The sequence below is a fragment of the Lineus longissimus genome, chromosome 4, assembly GCF_910592395.1.
Source record: "Lineus longissimus chromosome 4, tnLinLong1.2, whole genome shotgun sequence".
Lineage (NCBI taxonomy): Eukaryota > Metazoa > Nemertea > Pilidiophora > Heteronemertea > Lineidae > Lineus > Lineus longissimus.
Window position 1 is genome coordinate 9,376,406 of NC_088311.1, and position 14,485 is coordinate 9,390,890.

The 14,485-nt window shown below is 39.2% G+C and overlaps 2 protein-coding genes and 1 long non-coding RNA gene across 4 annotated transcripts in view; all 3 read left to right on the forward strand.

Annotated features, from left to right (window-relative positions):
• The window catches only part of LOC135486573 (uncharacterized), a 159,732-nt gene extending 149,794 nt beyond the window's left edge, over positions 1-9,938 (forward strand). For both annotated transcript variants that reach the window (XM_064769455.1, XM_064769456.1), the window contains 3 exons: positions 105-199; positions 2,209-2,323; positions 2,648-9,938. In XM_064769455.1, the coding sequence (XP_064625525.1) occupies positions 105-199; positions 2,209-2,323; positions 2,648-2,817 (380 nt within the window). In that variant the 3' untranslated portion in view covers positions 2,818-9,938. The remainder of the gene's footprint in view (positions 1-104; positions 200-2,208; positions 2,324-2,647) is intronic.
• A 2,601-nt stretch (positions 9,939-12,539) lies between these two features.
• Positions 12,540-13,103, forward strand: LOC135486007 (allene oxide synthase-lipoxygenase protein-like). Its single transcript, XM_064768449.1, has one exon. The coding sequence runs from the start codon at positions 12,540-12,542 to the stop codon at positions 13,101-13,103; it is 564 nt and encodes a 187-aa protein (XP_064624519.1).
• A 327-nt stretch (positions 13,104-13,430) lies between these two features.
• LOC135486230 (uncharacterized) lies at positions 13,431-14,361 on the forward strand. Its single transcript, XR_010446673.1, has 3 exons — positions 13,431-13,443; positions 13,600-13,697; positions 14,252-14,361. It is a non-coding gene; the product is annotated as an uncharacterized LOC135486230 (long non-coding RNA).
• The last annotated feature ends 124 nt before the right edge of the window (positions 14,362-14,485 follow it).

Below are 14,485 nucleotides of genomic sequence, written 5' to 3' on the forward strand. Positions count from 1 at the left end.
ATGACAAGGTTTGAGAGATGGGTGCGGTGTATGTTCCGAACAAAACAAACTTCCTCATCAAGTGTATTACTAATAAGTGTTTCTTACTGCGTTTATCTTTCCAGCCGCCAATTTAGTGTGTCTGAGTAAGTGGTCTCAGAATACCACGACCTATATGATAGCCAGACAGGCCGGAGGAGGAAAGCTCGCTAACTGCTTTGTAAGTACTTCAAACTCCATACTTGCGTCTCGTAAAATAGATGAGTAGACGAAGATATTAACAAAGTTTTTATTGCTTGCTTCATGGTATATGATTTGGATACCTTTGCTTGATTTTTACCTTGTGTTGTTCTGATACATGTAGCTTTAATGCGTTTCCCATTACCTCAGACTTGTGCCACCGACCGCAAGCAACATGGGTCATCCATCTTCCTATAATGTCGTCCATGTCAGGTGGCCTCGGGGACCCCTTCTATTTCATTACGACCACCATCAACTACAATTAGCTGCCAACTCCTTGCCGTTGTTCAATTTCGCCCCCTCCAATCAGCCACCAATTCGTTCTGTTGGACTTCCTGCCATGAGGATCAACGCTGGTGCCATTAGCGGCCATCTCAGCTTGCGTTAACGCTGCCACAAATTAGCCAAGATGCAACATGTCATGATGAATAACACCTCAGCGGAAGCTTGATTAGAGACAACTGAACAGTGTGCCCACGTTCGTCAACATGGTCAACATGTTTGGGTTTGGACAAATTTACAGCGCAGCAACTGCAGCTATATCTAACATTTACATAATGGTTCAGGGCTGCATACGAAATGTTTCTCGCTTCCATTTCGTGTCAGATCAGATGCACGTAAATTTTGTGCAAAATGAACTACATCGTCATGTACTAGTTGTATCATAAACATCACTTGGTCTGGTTGCCGCCACGACCTGGTTTCCCTACATCGCCTCCATCAAGCTCAGCTATGGTTCCTCGCACAGAACAGGTTGAACATGACTGATATTAATACAGGTTCTGCCCGAGGGGTGACAATACCATATTAGTTCTAGATTTACCTGCCGTATCGAAAGCAACAGGCCAAAGCCGGATAGTGCTTTGGAATATGATAGAAAATTAGAATCCCTCGTCGATAGAAAGGTCAATATTGTTGTATATGATATAGAATATACTACGAAACAACGGTTTTTTATATACGAAACAGTATTGTGTCCTCGAATATTCTACTGCAGCAATACGTGCCATTGTTATGGGTTTGCTTTGCAGTTATTTTTAAAGTACGACAATATTTGGTCATGTTGTTTCTGGCATTTACCATGTGACAATAGACATGATAGTGTGACAATGGTTTTGGCAAATGACCGTGAGACATTGTCTTTCCCATTGTTCGCTGCCTTTGTTTCGGATCATTGACACATCGTTGTGCTGATAGCAGAAAGTCATGACTTCACACAAACTCCAGAAAAGTCGCACTATCTTAATATCAAAAACACTTAATACGACATAACAGACGGAAAAAGAAACCACACATTCTGATGGTGCAAAAATGTCACAAAAAACCCCACATAATATGCTATTGTTTTGCTGTTTCATTGGAAACTAGTATTTGACGGGATAATGTACTTGTTTCCTTAATGCTGTATTCTTCTTGTTGTGGCTGTCAGGGACGTGGCCCCCATTTCAGTTAAATCGCTGCATTATCTATCAATTATTAAGCAGATTGAAGGATATCTTCCCCCGCCGATACAGATTTCTATCACATTGTGTTGTCACAGGCGCATGAAGGTATCAAAATCAACCCAAAAAATTGCGATCGATCAACCCCGTAAAACCTATCGGTCGGACCTATCAGTAAACCCGCACATAAAATCTGGACATAAAAGAGTGATGTGAGAATTGTTTTGTAGGTAGTTGGTAATTGAATTAGATGCCGAATGAATGCTTATCCCGGTGTCCTCACGCGCCTGTGGTTACTCAAGGAGTCTTGGAGTGTAGAACTTAAGTTATGGCGGCATTGTACAACGTATTGGCAGTCAGGGAACGACATCACCAATATAAAATCAAATCATGTGGCTGCGCAACTCAGGGTCTAAGTCTATTTCCTTTGTTGCCCTTTCACTTTTTTATTCTGGTTATATGCATTTATATTCAGCCAGTGGTAAAAAAACCCTATGAAATCTCGGCACTTTGTCTTATGGATCCGTTCCACATTTCCTCTTTGCAGAGTTTTAGACAACTAGCTGATGAGCAGATACAGTTTTCATTGGACACGGCTTGTAACATGGGTGCACCACTTTTGCTGAACCAGCAGGTGCATTATACTCTCAGGAAGGACCCAGGTAAGCCAAGTTGACAAATAATCAAAAGACATTAAAAATTGATTCATTTGGAAAGAGAGAGGTTCCTGGTTCAAACACACAGTCGGTGAGACTCTATAGGCCAGTCTCTTCCTCTAATAAAAAAATAACTTACTCCGTCCAGGTGTCGAAATGGCACCAGGAAGGAATGCTCGATTTGTATGATTAAGCCTTGTGAAAGGTTTAAGGTTCATTGCGACCTCAGATGGGATGACTTTTGTCAAATGGGTAACGAACATAGTATAGGAAATAGGACGATTTGCCAAGAGTCAATAAATTATCTACAATAATCTTCATTTATTTCAGGTAACTGCGACACCAAAGTGATCATTAAAGGGGGCAGCATCAGTGATAAAAGTACTCCCAAAGAAGTCAGAAAAACTGCCGGCATGACGCAAGCTGCTTCTCGTTTACACGTTTCCATAGTAACACTCTGTCTCCCTCTATTACTGCTGATCACATCCAAACTGAGCTAGATCATAATGTAAACTGCTAAATTTTCGCGGCCGTCTTTTTTTCGGGGAATTCGCAAATTATCCAGTTTCGTAAAAATAACATCGCGGAAGAACATGTTTTTTTTTAATTTGAAAACCGAACGAAATTTTGACATTTGTCAAAGTAGAAATCATAATTTTTTTTTAATTCGTAAAGAATTTCGCGAATCGAGAAAGCAAAGCGACACAAAAATTAGGCGGTTTACATAGTAGTATTAGCCACTGTTACACCTATGGAAAATGACCATTATTCTGATTTCACGGTGATGTTAGTGTTTGGTATATAAAAATTATACTTTCATGCAACATGAGAAACTTTTTTTCTTCATCAAATGAAATAAAATTATTAAAATCGAGGGTTAAAACCACTTTTTGGCAACGATTTAATGGTGGTATTTACAGACGTTGTTGAGATGCTGACAACTATTAAAGGTAGGCAGTTTTCATAGGTGTATGCAATGCTAAAGCCGAGGCACTAGTTTGGTTGTGGCCAGGTTCACTGTGGACAACAAACGTACACTTGTTATATCACAGGCAAGAAGAGTCCATTGATAAGCTTCTTTGTATCTTAGGGTGGTCAGTTCCACTCAGCCAGGAAAATGTCCACCTGCAATAAGGTTACACAGGTCGTCCTCGTGAATACTGGTATCGGGTGCCATTTTGAAGAGGCCTCTTGGGGTGCCATATATTGCATGTACATTGTATTATAATTGGCTATTAATACTCAATAAACAGTGTTATATCAATTTCATTGTATGCACAGGTCGTCACAGTCATTGGCTAAAGATCTGTAAGCCACACCAGCGGGTATTTCTAATGTTTTGTTAGTCAATGTTCCAGGGCGGTATTGGAAACGGCGCTTTGCAGATTGTGCATGACAAGTCACAATAAAGGCGGGACCAGGTCCCACTTAGTCCTACTGGTACCCTTTTGTGGACCTCCAAAATGTATGGTCCTACTTTTATACTACAGACAGGATAGGCTCCCGGTATTCACGAGGACATCCTGTATCTTGGCCACATTAGTATGTGCACTTGCTACCCCTAAATAACAAACAACATAGTCAGTGGACTCGTCTTCCCTGTAACAAATCACTTGTACCATTGGCCACAGTGGTGCTTCTTTAGAAGGAGGAGGAATTAAGTTTAGTTTCCTATGGTGCTACATATATATCAAAAGGTTGAATATGGAGGGAAATGGAGACACTACCCGGGTATCCCGAAGCGGTATCACATCAGTACAATAGTTCTAAACATTTTTTGATAATAAACAAGGGTGTATTTGGCTGTCAAACACTATTGTATGATGTTACTAGTATATAGTGTATCGACTTTAATGTGACTAATAAAGAATATGACTAATACATTGTTACGCTAAACACTGAGCGATCTTTTCTGATGCAACCTGCGATTATAATTGCCGCTATGGGACAAAGAAATCTCTCATCTACATTGTATACTGGTAAAACTGGTAATCACTGGGTCTAACATATCTAATTCTGATCGAAGGTTGCTGTATGTACCGGGATTTTTATCGCAAATACCTGCGATGAAAAAACGCGAACAAGCTATTTTTATTGCATGCAACCATGATCGTAGGTCGCAGTGATAGAAGTTGCTGATTTGCGGTGCCGTACATTTCCGGGGTCAATTGTCAGTTTGACCATAGAGTTAGTCTCATGTGACATCTGATAAGCTACGATTATTATTTTTGTCTCGATCTAATATGATTTGGGTTTGAGCAGCAGTCCTAAAGTTCATGAAATAGCGGGCACTCTTAGACTGGTGTACTACGTTGAGTACAGACCACGGTAGCCCTCGGTGACTGAAGCTGATCCCCGGTGATGTTGGTCAAAAGAACGTTGGGAAAGGCACGGAGGAGGTTCGTAACACCAAGATTTTTCGTAAAGATTAATCTATACTTGGTAACTGTACTGAAACGTGACAGACACACTTCCAGCATTCTAATCTCTAATATCAGCTGAGCAATCTTGCAAAACATCTGAAAACATTTGAAATCTTCAAAACCTTGTCCCCTCTCTGAAATTAAGATCTTATTTGCAGATTTTGTAAAGGATGGTATCGATTGGAATGATCTTTTAATAGACTACAGAGAGGAAGACCAGTGGCGAATGTGGCGTTTCTTTTCAGTGCTGAGAGTAATATCGACCCTGATTTACCTGATATATGTATCAGATGTGATATTTGAAAGGTTCACCACTGTAAAAGGAATTTCAGATTTGGAGAGAAATTTTACCCTAGCCTCACTTAAATCAGATGTTTTGAGAAGTTCTTTTTTGTGTACACGATCCGTACATGTAACTCGTGGTTGTTTGTGAAATCAATATTGATGCAGTAACTCTTAAACAAACACGTTTTGTGCAGATTTCAGAGCCAGTTCTCCTCTATTCGAGGCTTTCTTCCCCGGGCTTTCTTCAAATTTTGAATGGCTTTGCACATGCTGATATATTTTATATTCGTGAAGCACAAAAACTATTTTATTGTGGCTGCTTCTTCAAATATATTTTTACCCTTGACCCAATAAGTTCCTTGTGTCTACTCCTAGTGTCATAACATTCTGATCATTGTGTATACTTTCAGCCATTTCGCTCCATACACAGCTAAATGTTTTCCATTTGTATATGAAACCCTTGTCAGATTCGCTAGACTCCCACCGCATTCCGCAAATCATATAGTCTTTTGTACATTCCAAATGGTCTAGTCTTTGTACATACTGGTGAGAGTTGGCAGTCTGACAATGTTGTAAGTATTCTTTAGTAAATGTAGAATAAAGATGTGGCATGTACCATGTGTCTCCAAAGAACTCCACACTATTGTGTATGTATTACCTTCGAAAATGTCTTTGGTCCTAAGGACTGTATTGTCTTCAAGATAAGACATCGGTCGCAACTGGGCTTTGTAGTAAAGATGACAACCTTAATTATCTAATTGATGTTTTCTCCCCTGAAAATAATGCTCTGTCATTTGTGTATATAATTATCATTGATATTGTATCTTGCCGACATAGTGAACCTGAAGTGTGTTTTAGTTCTCTCTTCATTGTGTTAACGTGATAAATTTGCCATGAACTTAGCAAAAATCACTTAGCTGGTAAAAAGAGTTTTAGATGGAAAACGCTCCATTCATAAAAAGATAACCGAATTAAAAACTCAATGGTTTTATCTTCACCCTCTCATGCCAGCGAAATACAGGTCGTCCTCGTGAATACCGGTATCGGGTGCCATTTTGAAGAGGCCTCTTGGGGTGCCATATATTGCATGCATTAAAATTGGCTATTTATACTCCATGGACAGTGTTATTCAAATGTTATTGTATGCACAGGTCGTCACAGTCATTGGCTAAAGATCTGAAAGCCACATGAGCGGGGATTTCTAATGTTTTGTTATTCAATAAAGGCGGGACCAGGGCCTATACTTAGTCCTACTGGTACCCTTTTGTGGACCTCCGAAATGTATGGTCCTACCATTATAGTACAGAAAGGATAGGCTACCGGTATTCACCAGGACATCCCGTAGTTTCCCTAATAGCATCCCGCGAAGTTACTATTTATAGCTCACAAGGTCATTTGCATAAGATATTGATGACGTTTTAGTCACGTGACAGTCGGACATCGACACTTATTTCTACGCATTTGAGCTTATTTCAAAGTCAATTATCTTTGACCCTGCATTGTTTTTAGCATGAATAATACCATAGAGTCAGAGAGAGATATATTCAGAACAATTATGTAGTATTTCCAACACTCGGACATGTGCCAGATTGAATCTAACAGCCCTCGTTAGAAAGCCTGAAGCCATTACGAAACCGCATGTTTGTCCGACATTGCCTTTAATTCAGCGTTGGGGAAATAGAGAGCAGCAGCTGCAGTGACGTCATCTTCGCGGAATGCTATTACAATATGGTCCATAAGGCCTGTTTTTACATTCGAAATTATAAGGGTTCGTAGCGGTGTAACGTAAGCGTATGTTATCATTATATCTTAGTGTTTCATTGCAATACTATACAATACTAATGTTAATTTTGATGAATCGAGTGTTTACCATCTAAACTGTGTCACCTTATAACGAAACCCGCCTATTTATAACCAAACATTAAAATAATCGAAAATTAAAATGCCGAAAGGAACGCTTTTTTAAATTCCTGTGTCATTGTTGATCATTTGCTAAGAATTGCATAATATAGTGTTGTACAAATAATGTAATAAAATAAAACTGTGTATTTAATATGATTTTTGTGTAAAAAAGTCGGTCACCCATAATGTAGTGTACATACATGTTTATATCAAAAAAAGGCCGAGGTTTGTCCTATCGCCGACATAAGTACTATTGTATGAGTCTATAGAAATGTCGGAAAGGTATATGTAGTAAAAGGTTAGTTGGAAAGATTTTACCAATTAGACAAAAATAAGGGATTTTGTTACTAATTGGTGCTTTTACAATTTATGTAAATAGCTTTCTTCCAGTATGGTTGCACACACATCAGACGCATGCATGTACTTATTGTGTTATTTTGTTCTCATATTTCTATGGCAGAGATATTGGGGGGTAAAATAATCAGAGTAAATATCAATTTGACAGGGACTTAAAGGCCTACGGTATGCCGTTGGGTGTGTAGACGTGGACACATACCATATATACTAAGTTTCAGCTAATTCACACGCATACACTGTAATAACTGCAGTAGCACCTGAACTGAAGTCAGATAAAAGGTTTTGGGATCGACCGGGTTTAAAGTGTGTATAACTCCTAACGGCTCAACTAAGTGACTAGCTTGGTGTAACAAGTCATTGACAGTACTGTAAACCGACAATTTTCACAACTCTATTTTTCCGATTTGCAAACATTTCTGAAGATAAATTTTTTAGATCACAAAATTTTTAAATCGTACTTTCGAGTGTTCAAATAAAAAATATATTTTTTGCGATTTATTTGCAAATAAAGGTTCGTTGCGAAATGCGCAAAAAGGCTACGAAAATTTGTCAGTCTACAGTAATGTCTTATGAAAACGTAGGTATCAAATGTTTCGAGTAAGCGTTTGCAAGTAATGTGTATCTTGTAATAAACGCCTCGTAATTTCGATATCGACACCTCGTACACAACGAAAATAACAAAATATTTCGAAATATTCATGATCGCTGCAATTAAATGTATCTGGAAGGATGACACGGATTCACTCATTCATTCATTCATACATCAAGGAAAATGTGATGATGCTTGATTCTCGTTACGGGTGGGCATAAGATATAGATTGCTACTCGCATAAGCCATAGGCCAGAAGAGGGAACAATTATGACCTGCTCAGTATTTTCACTTTTAGCGATTTATGTTTCTTTGTGTTCTTAACAACAGTCATAGGCCTACAGTTGAACCATGTAAATTTGCTAAATTTCAATGCATATGGAAATCGAACATTTAATTTTATTGTACCCATCGTAAAGCATCAAAAATAAGCTAGTACCTTGCTGCTACTATGGATGTAAGTAGTTGCGTATGCCTATGAAGATTTTTAACGTTACACGAAAACGAGTATTCATGAAAAGGAAAGTAGCGAATTATATTCAATAAAAAATAAGCAAACTATTTTATGCTACAACTCTGATAAAATCTGTCTTCATATGGTTATTTGATATCCAGAATGGAGAGTTTCTCCAAGAGCTGTGTATCTATCGTAGTTGGATTATCTGATATAAACCCCCAAAAGTGTTTGGCTACCTCCTGTAAAACAACATGGTAAACCCTTAAAGACAATTATACAGTCAGAGTGCTTCTTAAACTCCTCTGTTTGGGAAACTGATGTTGTGATTTTAAACATCAGCGTAAAAAGCAGCTTTAAGTACAGAATTCTACCGCTAGGTTGTGACATAATTGGTTATCTACGAAGTGAGTTTGGTCAGGGGCATGATCATATGTGTATAAATTTTGGTTTTGTGAACAAATAGACTGTGCTCATGTTGACAAATGCATACGCGAGATGCGCCGAGCAAACCCGGTAGGAATTCTGATCACAATCTGAACCCCTCTATTGTCTATGGTACTTTGTGTTGGTGGATGTATTTTCTCGGCCTACGTGGTGCTAAACAAATTTGTGAATTAGCAGTAAGTATTACTACAAAAAAGGCATAATAGATGTAGGAGTCAAAATGATGTTTATTTATCTCGCATAATATTCTGATGATAGCCATGGTCCGATGAATGTATTTCGAGGGAGACTGTAGGCAGGTGCTGGGGTAAGCCCTTTCCCAGCGTTTGTCTTTATTAATCACTAATTAACGCGGTAAAAATCGACAGATTGATAAGCGATGAGAAACTGCATGTGAGTTTAGCGCCATGGTGTGAAAGTATTGGTACATTGCACAGTCGATCATGGGTCTAGGTTGTGTTTGATTTATGTGATAATCATATCCCGTACAATCGTAGTTCCGACGTACATGTACCGAGGGATATTACAGACCTCTTTCGGCGGCATTATATTTGACCTACCTTGGCGCCTGCCATAGTTTTCCTTTAAGGTGCTTGGAATTTCAGAACGTCTTTGCGACGAAAACGGATTAAACTGTTAGTAACTTAATACTCGCGCTGCAGCTTGGTTAGTGTTGCCAAAGTTTTTAACTAAAGTCCATGCATTTATTCATTCTTCGTTCTTTACGTTTCGGCCCTGGGGTGCAAACAGCTAGTCAATTGTAGACAAAGCCGATAGAATCTCATCGTAAATTTGAGTGTCAGCCATTTCAGCTAGAGGTATATAGGTATACACATGCGTGCGCTCAAGAGTCCACACCTTTGCTGACAAATGATAAAGAATGGACTATAAAGTAACTAAACCATTGCAGACAAAGCCGATAGAATCTCATCGTAAATTTGAGTATCAGCCATTTCAGCTAGACGCATGCAGTCCGCTATCCGATTTAATCTTATTCATTTTCTTGTGAAGCATCCATTCTGCATTATTCTTGCACAGTTACCATAGTTTCTTGATATGAAATGTGTACGTTACTGCTGCCTTATTTGAATTAAACTTTGTAGATATTGTGCACAAATTTGTCATTTTGAAATGAAACGAATAAAAAGTTCATCATTTTGTAAACCATTCTTTCAAATTACTTCTTTTTAAAATTTCAATGGCTGTTTAATAAATGATCTGGGAATACGTTCAAGGCGATAAAATATGACATTGAATACATCCACTAGCCCTTTTGCATTCCAAAAGGAGCAAAGACCACCGAGGAAACCTTGATTTTACAGTTGAAGGTGAAGAGCGTTTCGCAGGCACAAGCGATTAAAACATTGGTGAAAACGGAGTTTTTCCTAAACACGTGAGGGCTATTAGACAAAGTTGCAAGGGGCAGTGCTATTAGTTTGTTCTCTTGTTCATGAAGATAGCTTGTACGCCATGCTGCCACTTCGGGCGTCACCAGATGCAAGATGTCAGATGACATAAATCCAGGAGGAAGCCACGGGACAGGACATGACCTAACTAACCAATGTTTGCTTGTGATGTTTATAGTTGAAGCGTACGTGTAGACACGTACTAAAAGTATATAGGCCTACGTGTACACGCACATTTGTTTACTTTTTATGTTCAACAACCTATCCATACCTCTGGCCAGTTGATTTTTTTTTCGGCTAGGCCGAAGCAAGGCATTAGTAGCCCAGTATGCTAGACATAGATACGTTTATCAAATGGATTAATGATAAGATATTATCTTATAGGTCCATCCCACTAGCTTCATTTCAATCCGTTGCTTCGGTACATTCGCTCGCGCAGTTTGCTGAGTGGATGGTTCAACAATGCGTCGACCAATAGCACACTCATGCTGCGCATGCCCATCCAAGATTAGTCTATAGGACAACAGGAGCAGAAATCACCAGATGTTTATTTAATCAGGGTTTAGTTTTGGTGGAGCTTTCGGATTATTTGTGTTGCTTATTCAATAAAAACTCTTCCATAGTTCCTTCCGACACATTTTTGTTTTGGTAATGTAATACATTGTGATTGTCCTTATTCACGGGAATCGGGCGTTTCCAGTGATATATGACACAAATGGGTTGTCCTCATGCATTCACTTTGGAAACCGATTTTAAAATAGATGTTACGTCCTGTTAATGGGACACGTCATCATCGCGTACATTTGGGAAAAACTCCCTAACGAGACCGGAGCAGACGGCTAAAAGTAGTTTAATTATTGACCGCTAGGATGCAGTATGTCGCTCACCCAAATTTTTCACGCAACTTTTCCTAAATAGAGCTAGTTCTAGTTTGTGATTCATTTTGATACTTCAGATTTGGGCAGTAGACCAAAATAACTTCGTCATCAGTGTGGTTATAAGCAGGAAAAACGTATTTGTTTTTCTTAAAGTGCCTTTTTTTGGACGGGTGTGTGCGATTGTTTTGTTCATGCCACGTGACCTCGACCATGTCGACACAAAATTGAAATAAACCACCCTTTTCTGTCATTATTTATGACGGATATTTCCCTAATAAAAATATAAATATAATTGGCTAATTTCTTTTTAGGCATATGTAGCGAATTCCTATGAAGATTTAAATTAATTTCAACCAATGGGATAGCAACCACCACCGGAAGATCGCGGAGAAATCGTAAACTAAACGGAGTTGATTCAGCGCCATTTTGAAAAACCAAAAAAAAATTGTTTGTAGGATATACAATAGTTACTCTCGTTATTTCTCATCATTATACATACTCCCGCACACGCGTGTATCTTAAGAGCCCCTCCTACGAAGAAGGGGGGGGGGCTTATTAAGCATGATTGTGTGTAGGCCTAATGTTTAAGCCTTCTCCACCGGCCATTATAACGGGGGGGCCAACCTCCTGGGGGAGGGGGGACAAAAAAAATTTTATTTTTTATTTTTTAATGAAAATAACCTTCCTGAGGAGTTTTAAGCACCTTACAATGCCCAATTCTGCTTCTAAATGACATAAATTACCCTTAAAAGTCATTAAATTTCCAAAACCAAACAAAAAAATGATGTACAAATGCAACAGTGTTTCAAAGGACCACACATGATGATGCCGACATGTCCCAATCACATGTCCTATCTTTCATGTGATTGCACCACAGGTGAGCACATGGTCCATGGACCATTTCATTAACGTTACTAGCGTCAATCACGGCCACAGAATTCATCTGTACATTTTCTTAGATACAGAATTTCTTTCTAGTTTCTATCCAAACCCTTACTTCTCGATAATCATACATTTTCAAAGGTGAATATCATGATAAGCTAAACGGTGGTCTCAAAATATCTCCAAGGCACTTTTTTTTCTCGCCATTTCTCGCGTTTGGATGATTTTACTGTTTTCCTTATAGGCTACTTTCTATCCACTGCAAATAAAGTATTTTCATGCAGTGTGCAAAATTTCAGCATAATTATTTGTGCTAGCGAGAAAGCCTCGGGAATATAAGGGATGAAATTTCCAGAAATCCTTCCTCGATCCGAGCAAAAGCAAGGCATGCCCTCGGGACATGTGGTACGTGCTGATTCTCCAGGCTGCTTATCGTGGCAAGCTGGTGATGCCCAATATGTTGTCATATTTGTCACATAATCGGGCGGGGTTTAAACCTACACGCGGAAAAGGCGCATTCAATAGAAACAAACGTTGGAGTTAGATCCTGCTTTTCAAACTTCTGCAAAAATAATTCAATTTACATCAGACAAGCGAAAATGGGTCAGAATTTCAACAAATTCCTCAGTCCCACGACTCATATAATCCGTGTGAGAACCGGGGATAAAAAAAACGCCGGCACAGATGCAGATATCAGCGTCCGTTTCCATCATGAAGGAGGCGAGAGCAGCCCGTTGTTTAAGTTGGACGTTTCGTACAGCGATGACTTCGAGAGAGGCCAAGTAGATGAGTTTAAGCTATGTGAGAACGATGTTAGCGCTTCTTCGTTGAGCAGTATTGAGCTAGTTCGAGGCCACGGCGGCCACGGTTCGGATTGGTTTTGCGACTACATCGAAGTCGTTGATAACCGTATCAAGAAAGCTTACATCTTCCCGGTCCATCGATGGATCCATGGCGGGCGTTCCCTTTACATTCATCTCTTTGACGCCGTTCTTCCAAAGGATGATGCTCACCAGGATCAGAGGAATAACGAGTTGGTGGTGAAGAGGACGCAGTACGAGTACATGGCACAGGTCCCTGGGGTACCAGTTCAGGTGAAAAATTTTCCCGAGGTCGAGGCATTTTCGGATGATTATAATGTGAGTTTCTTTACGCCTCGTTGATTACTGAAGAGCTTTTCTATAAACTGTAGTATATCAATTTTATAATAAGAACTAAACTTGTCATTCATAGCATCAAATTGGTTGCCTATTTTCCTCCTAAAACGGTACCTGCTTTCAAAAATGAAAAAATGAGAAAATTATTTAAGCGTTTTCTCGTTTCTGGATTTCGAATACTGGGGTGATTTATGTTTTCTGCATCTTTTAGCATCGCTTTGATGGGAGTCTGAAGAAAAGTATTCTAACCACTTTCTTAAGGGCGCTGTTTTCATCTTCATCCATTGAAACGCTCAAGCAATATGAATCTACCTTCAAGTTATTCAGCCCACTCGGAAAACCATCGGTGAGTACAAACAAATCCGTCCAGTAATGGGGAAAAAAATTACTGAAATAGAAAAATTACCTGCAGACCAAACTATTTGCATTCCTTGAGATTCCTTATATTCCAGATTCCTTCAAACAACCACTGCCCTACTAAATTGCTCCTTTCTGGTTACAGTCGATTGCCCATTGGCGAGAGGAGAAGTATTTTGGAGCTATGAGAGTAATGAGCTGCAACCCATGTGTCATCGAATTGTGCACGAAAATACCAGAGAAGTAAGGCAACTCAAACAATGTTTTCTGAAATGATTAATAGATAAAACCTTTTTTTGAGTAGCGATTCTAATAACCTTCTTCTTCTTCTTCTGCTTCTACTTCTACGAGTTCGATTTCGTTTCTAACGGCCATACCGCAGAACCAGTCTCTTGTTCCTTCTCTTCATTGATGCACCGGAGATATTGGCCTTTTTACGACGCTGTAAAAAAGACCTACGAAATGATACTACATGGCACCAGCTACTGATATGACACTGCTTATGGCATTTGTCAGTCACCTGGAAACTGAACACGTCATTCGTTGAACTACTCTCAACATAGTTACTAGTACTCGATAAGCAAACTACTACGAACACCACGTTCTGAAATGTTTAACTCCACTATTATAATAGCCTCATGACAGCATCAAAAGAGCATGGAAAGTTCATATGGCATTATTTCCGATAAGAAAAAAAAGAATTTCTTCAGATTCTCCCATTTTCCCCTTCCGTCATGTGCGACAAACATTTATTTAACCTCATAGAAGGTCATATTGCTCATATTTGTTTCTGACAGGTTCGGTGTTACTGCAGAAATGGTGGAACCCTTTCTCGAAGGAATGACCCTGTTTGATGCGATGGCAGCTAAGAGGATCTACCTGACTGATCATAAGGCTTTGATAGGTATTGAAGGGAATAAGAAAATACACAAGGACTTGCAGGTACAAACACTCACTTTCGACCCGCTTGAAAACTGTTTCGAGGGGTTAGATGTTATCAAGATTTGCCCTGGTAACCCTTTGATAAGATA